Source organism: Bufo gargarizans, chromosome 1 (genome assembly GCF_014858855.1).
Source record: "Bufo gargarizans isolate SCDJY-AF-19 chromosome 1, ASM1485885v1, whole genome shotgun sequence".
NCBI lineage: Eukaryota > Metazoa > Chordata > Amphibia > Anura > Bufonidae > Bufo > Bufo gargarizans.
In genome coordinates this window covers 740,827,827-740,834,556 of record NC_058080.1, presented here as the reverse complement: position 1 = coordinate 740,834,556, position 6,730 = coordinate 740,827,827, and the positions used below count along the sequence as shown (strand labels likewise).

General features: G+C 39.7%; 1 protein-coding gene across 1 annotated transcript; it reads right to left on the bottom strand.

The window, feature by feature from the left end:
* Nucleotides 1-4,146: 4,146 nt before the first annotated feature.
* LOC122924961 (zinc finger protein 260-like) lies at nucleotides 4,147-6,470 on the bottom strand. Its single transcript, XM_044276505.1, has one exon. It carries the CDS (start codon nucleotides 6,448-6,450, stop codon nucleotides 4,723-4,725), a length of 1,728 nt encoding a protein of 575 aa, XP_044132440.1. The 5' UTR covers nucleotides 6,451-6,470; the 3' UTR covers nucleotides 4,147-4,722.
* Between the last annotated feature and the right edge of the window lie 260 nt (nucleotides 6,471-6,730).

The following is a 6,730-nucleotide window of genomic DNA, read 5'->3' as shown; positions in this document are numbered from 1 at the left end:
TTGTCCGGAGAAGAAAAGGTGAGCGCTACCATCAGTCCTGTGTCATGCCAACAGTAAAGCATCCTGAGACCATTCATGTGTGGGGTTGCTTCTCATCCAAGGGAGTGGGCTCACTCACAATTTTACCCAAAAACACAGCCATAAATAAAGAATGGTACCAAAACACCCTCCAACAGCAACTTCTTCCAACAATCCAACAACAGTTTGGTGAAGAACAATGCATTTTCCAGCACGATGGAGCACCGTGCCATAAGGCAAAAGTGATAACTAAGTGGCTCGGGAACCAAAACGTTGACATTTTGGGTCCATGGCCTGGAAACTCCCCAGATCTTAATCCCATTGAGAACTTGTGGTCAATCCTCAAGAGGCGGGTGGACAAACAAAAACCCACTAATTCTGATAATTGCTATCAGTCAGGAAATGGCCCAGAAGTTGATTGAGAGCATGCCCAGTCGAATTGCAGAGGTCCTGAAAAAGAAGGGCCAACACTGCAAATACTGACTCTTTGCATAAATGTCATGTAATTGTCAATAAAAGCCTTTGAAACGTATGAAGTGCGTGTAATTATATTTCACTACATCACAGAAACAACTGAAACAAAGATCTAAAAGCAGTTTAGCAGCGAACTTTGTGAAAACTAATATTTGAGTCATTCTCAAAACTTTTGGCCACGACTATACTTCTGATTCCTCCCTGACAAGGTTTTTTGCTAATGGTAATAAAAGACTTCACTCCACAGGATTGTTCTTTGGTACTCCTCCTTCCACTCTCTGTTATGAGCTTTCCTCTAATGTGGAATATAATCTCCATTCCTTAGACCTTTCCGGATGTCCTAAGATCTATTTAGCCTGCAGGAAAAGAGATCCGGAAGGTTGTGAACAATAAGCTTAAGAGCCGCCATACGTACCCTGGCAGATATGTTATGGCTGTTATTAGACCTGATCACTTTGTTCAGAATTTGAATCTGCCTAATTTGTTTATAGCTACTATTAGAGCAGTGTCCACGTATTGTGCTGATGAAGTCTGACCCTGCTGGATTAGATTTATGCAAGTAGCATGGAGCTTGCACTGTCTGTTATATTTATAGTTCTCAGGGAGACTACTCTATGGCTGTCTATTTGAGTTCCACAACATAGGAGGGCCCTCCCTACGGGTATAGTGCTTGTTAATTCCCCATTATTGTGCTGCTGGTTGATTCTGTTCTCCCTTAGTCCTAGCAGCAGCACAAACACCCTGCCCTTAGTAAGATACATTTTAATCATTAATACAGGGTAGGAGGGGTTAGGTATCCTTATATAGGCTCAGGGGTCTCAAATTCCATCTGTTCTACTAGAACACAGGACCAGAGGGGGCATAAAACACCATTATTGTGCTGCTGTTAAGGGAAAACAGATTGTTAGAAATCAAGATTTTTTTTTTTAAAGAAGAACCCAAAACCTTTTTATTTTACTTGCTACAGAGCTGTTGAGGGACTGATTTTTGTAGAACAACTTGTAGTTTTCATTGGTATCATTTTGGGGTACATAACACCTTTTGATTGATGTTTATTCTTTTAGTTTTTGCAACAATTCTTGCATTTTTAACGGCGTTCACTTTACGGGATAAATTACACGATAATTGTATAGTGTGGGTCATTATTAACACAGTGATACCAAATATGAGATTTTTATATTTTTTTTATTTTCTTTTAACCATTTAAGTCCTACAGGATGACTATAATAGCCAATATTTTGCTTGCTTCTAAAATACTTTGCACTAGTCCTTTAGTAAAAGTCCTTTAGTGCAATGTATTTTAATCTCAGTGTTATACCGACATTGACTAGCAGGCTGCTCCAGAGAGGTGCAGCATGCTGGGAAACGCTGGAGGCACACTAGGCCCCGGCCTGCCTGCATTGATAATGGCATCTCATTTGCAGGGTGCTGATGGGATAAGGGGAGTCTGCTCCCTCTGTAACCGCTTATATGCCACAGGCGCTATTGCCCACGGCAATAAGAGGTTAAACAGCTTGAATCAGCGCTTCTTCCGGGCCATTAGAACAGTATGTATCAGCAGTGCCCTCGCTGCATGGCAGCCCAGTCTAACGCCTCTTACTGACCACTGTAAAAAGGAGAATGGAGCAGTACTATTTTTTGCACCAGGTTATTTTATTCTATGTGCATGTATTCCATCTAAAGTAAATGACAATGTGAATATATGACATGTATTACACCTGGTTCACCAGTGGATGGAGAGTGCCTGGCCATGTTCTGCATAGGAATGTAATTTACCATTCCATTCCTCCCCCTTTGGGAGAAGTGGGCTAGGCCGACTTCCTGCCAAGGGTGGGGGTTCAGCTAGTTCAGTCAGTGGAGAGTGAGGCAGAGAGGGGTGTCTGTGGCCCCTCTCCAGTCAGAAGGAATGTGGAAGCAGCTCATAGAGCATCCACTCCCTGCATATACAGAGAGGGAAAATGGGCCAAGGACACCCTCATCATCATCAAGCCACTATTAGGCCAGTGTTAGCTAAGTGCAGAGATCATCATCTAGTCAGCCTGCCACCGCACCTCCTCCACTGATGCCAGAAGGAATCTGCACTAAAGCCTGCTGAAACCAGTAATACAAAATCATACAGTAACAGGTAAGTTAGTTCCTAAACCTAAAACTACCTATAAAGCAACAATGTACCGTACAAAATAAATGCTATTAATCCATACACCATTTGTGATATTTAACTATTTATGATTATGGATTAATAAAAGTAGTTTTGTATGATATAATGTGGCTCTATTATTTGTAGGTTTATTGCACTGGGTATCAAAGTATCAATCAGTCTGGTTGGATAATGTCAGTTTTTCAATACTAAGCTGCACAAATTAGGAGAAGTTCCGATTAGGTACATGCACAACGCAGCGCACGCCATGTTCTCACCAGCAGCTGCACATAGAGAAGGACGGAGAGCGTCAGGGAGGGTGGAAAATCACTGACACATCCAAGAGGAGGGTTCCTCTTGCTTCTGATGATACAGCCAGCAGCACAGAGGAACACTGGGGGTTAATATGACCCATCAACCCAAATATTGCCATCATGTGAGATATATGACAGAGTAACTTATTATTGTGAGGCATTGACCACGTGGTGTTATTATTTTAGTACCTCCATATGCCTCACATTAGTAAGTAACCCCATCGTCTACCTCCTCATATAATGGGCAACATGTGAGGTACATGATGAGGTTATTTACTATGAATATGAGGCACATGGAGTGCCGGTGTGTGTGAAGGCTGCCTGGGGGTCCGATGTAGGCCCCAGACCAGCCTTCAGTAATTTCCATCAGGCTGCGCCTCTCTGGCACAGCCTGCTGGTCAATGTCAAAATAGCATTGCCATAAAAATGCAATGCACTATAGGGATAATGCATTGCATTTTTAAATGAATAAAAAAGCTGTCTGTTATAGTCCCCCAATAGGATTATTAAGTGGTAAAAAAAGAAATATATAAAAAATGTATTTAACAAAAAAATCCCATAAAAAATGAAGATTTTTTATTTCCATTGAATATACGCTTTTCGATAAAAAAAAATTGCAAAAAAAATATATCTCTCCCCATATGTTTGGTTTTGCCACGTCCGTAACGACCCGAACTACATAAATATGATGTAAATTACCCCCTACGGTGAATGCCGTAATTTTTTTTTTTTACCGAATTGCTAATTTATTCTTAGCTGCCACCGAAAAAATTTAATAACAAGCAATCAAAAAGCACTATATACTCCAAAAGGATACCAATCAAAAATACAAGTCGTCCTGCAAAAATGAAGCCCTCACACAAATCCATAGAAAGAAAAAGAAAAAAGTTATGAGTCTTGGGAAGTGGCAATGCAAAATCATTTTTTTTCTTTTAAACAAAGGGGTTTTATTGCATAAAAGTAGTAAGACGTAAAAAAACTATATATATTTGGTATCACTGTAATTGTACTGACCTAGAGAATAAAGATATTATGTTATTTATACCGAAAAATGAACGCCATAAAATTTATAACGTGAAAACGCAGTGGTAGTATTGCTGTTTTTCCCATTTCCCTCCCAGAAAGAGTTAATAAAAGCTAATCAGAAAGTTATGTGTACCCCAAAATGGTGCCATTAAAAACTACAATTTGTCCCACAAAAAACAAGCCCTCATAAAGCTATATAGACAGAAAAATAAAAAAGTTATAGCCCTTGGAACACGACGATGAAAAAAGGAAGAAAAACGCTTGGTCAGTAAGGCCCAAAACATGCTGGGCACTAGGGGGGCTAAAGCGGTTGTGCAGCAATATATATTGATGACCTATGCTCAGGATAGGTCATCAATAGATCAGTGGTGGTTTGACTCCTGGCACCTCCGCCGATCAGCTGATTGAAAGGTTGGCGGTGCTCCATGCGAGCTCTGCTTCCTGTTCGTTACACTGCACGTCGTCTCGGAAATCTTGGCAAAGCAGAAAATGACGAGAACTCACTCCATTCACTTGAACTAGTGTAACTATTGGTTACTACTGTAATGTAAATCAAGCAGCGCCCTTATGGAGCACTGCCTCCACTTCAAACAGCTGATCACCAGGGGTGCCAGGAGTTGGGCCCCTGTCCATTTCATAATGATGTCCTATCCTGAGAATAGCTTATCAATATTAAAAGCCCAAACAATCCTTTTATCCCTGTTACCCATTATGTGTGTAAAGTATCAGTTTGGTATTCAGTAACGTGATTCTTTAATTGGAATCGAAATCAAATTCTAAATTCTGGAATTGTGATCGTATCCTTACTCTTCTGTGATTTCTCTCATGACTAACAAGATCTGATTTTTGCGTAAAACATTGCTCACATTCTGAACATGAATATGGCTTCTCTACTCTGTGACTGCTCTGATGTACAACAAGACTTTGTTTATGTGTAAAACATTTCCCACATTCTGAACATGAATATGGCTTCTCTCCTGTGTGGATTCTCTCATGTGAAACAAGATATGATTTAGCTGTAAAACATTTCCCACATTCTGAACATGAATATGGCTTCTCTCCTGTGTGACTTCTCTGATGAACAACAAAATGTGATTTCACTGTAAAACATTTCCCACATTCTGAACACGAATATGGCTTCTCTCCCGTGTGACATATCCGATGAATAACAAGATGTGATTTCACTGTAAAACATTTCCCACATTCTGAACACGAATATGGCTTCTCTCCAGTGTGATATCTCTGATGATTAACAAGATGTGATTTCACTGTGAAACATTTCCCACATTCTGAACACGAATATGGCTTCTCTCCTGTGTGACTTTTCTCATGTATAACGAGATTTGATTTCATTGTATAACATTTCCCACATTCTGAACACGAATATGGCTTCTCTCCTGTGTGACATCTTTGGTGATTAACAAGAATTGATTTCACTGTAAAACATTTCCCACATTCTGAACACGAATATGGCTTCTCTCCGGTGTGATATCTCTGATGATTAACAAGATGTGATTTCACTGTGAAACATTTCCCACATTCTGAACACGAATATGGCTTCTCTCCTGTGTGACTTTTCTCATGTATAACGAGATTTGATTTCATTGTATAACATTTCCCACATTCTGAACACGAATATGGCTTCGCTCCTGTGTGACTTTTCTCATGCATAACAAGAATTGATTTCCATGTAAAACATTTACCACATTCTAAACATGAATATGGCTTCTCTCCTGTATGATTTCTCCCATGTGAAACAAGATATGATTTAGCTGTAAAACATTTCCCACATTCTGAACATGAATATGGCTTCTCTCCTGTGTGACTTCTCTGATGAACAACAAAATGTGATTTCACTGTGAAACATTTCCCACATTCTGAACATGAATATGGCTTCTCTCCCGTGTGCCTTCTCTGATGAACAACAAAATGTGATTTCACTGCAAAACATTTCCCACATTCTGAACATAAATACGGCTTCTCTCCTGTGTGTCTTCTCTCATGTATAACAAGATTAGATTTTTCTCCAAAACATTTCCCACATTCTGAACACGAATATGGCTTTTCTCCTGTGTGACATCTCTCATGTCTAACAAGATCCGATTTTTGCGCAAAACATTTCCCACATTCTGAACATGAATATGGTTTCTGTCCTGTGTGACATCTCTCATGTATAACAAGATGTGATTTCCGTGTGAAACATTTCCCACATTCTGAACATGAACACATTTTCTCTCCTCTGTGACGTCTTCGGTGTGTAGAAAGTCCTGAGCTGTTTATGGATTCTTTACCACAATGAAACCTTTTATTCCTTTTCTGACTTGTACTTGCGGTAACAATCTGTGATTGGTCCGGAGAAGGTCCCTCATAATTAGGAGGACTATATGACAGATCTGTACTGTGAAGACCTGGATGTACATTAAGGGTAATGAGGTTTTCTCCTGAAGAGCGCTGCATGATATCTTCATCTAGTGGTAACATGACATTTTTAAATTTCTTACTGGGATTTTCTGTTAAGATAAAAATAAATATTAATTTTAAATAAAAATTTTTTTTTTGCAAACTATAGCGTAGACAAACTTAGAACATTCCAATTAGGCTGGAAGTCGATCCAGCAGGAAGGAGAAGTGTTCATTCAGTTGGAATCCATTCCTGACTTTGGCCAAAAAAACTGCACTTGTGATCCCAGCCTTACAAAGCTTCTATAACTTCCTGATAAAGTCCAGGATTCTGGTTTACACCAGGTCATGACTTTTATTAC

Excerpts from the sequence above, each read along its gene's own strand:
- LOC122924961 (XM_044276505.1), bottom strand. The coding sequence starts at position 6,450 with ATGTTACCACTAGATGAAGATATCATGCAGCGCTCTTCAGGAGAAAAC.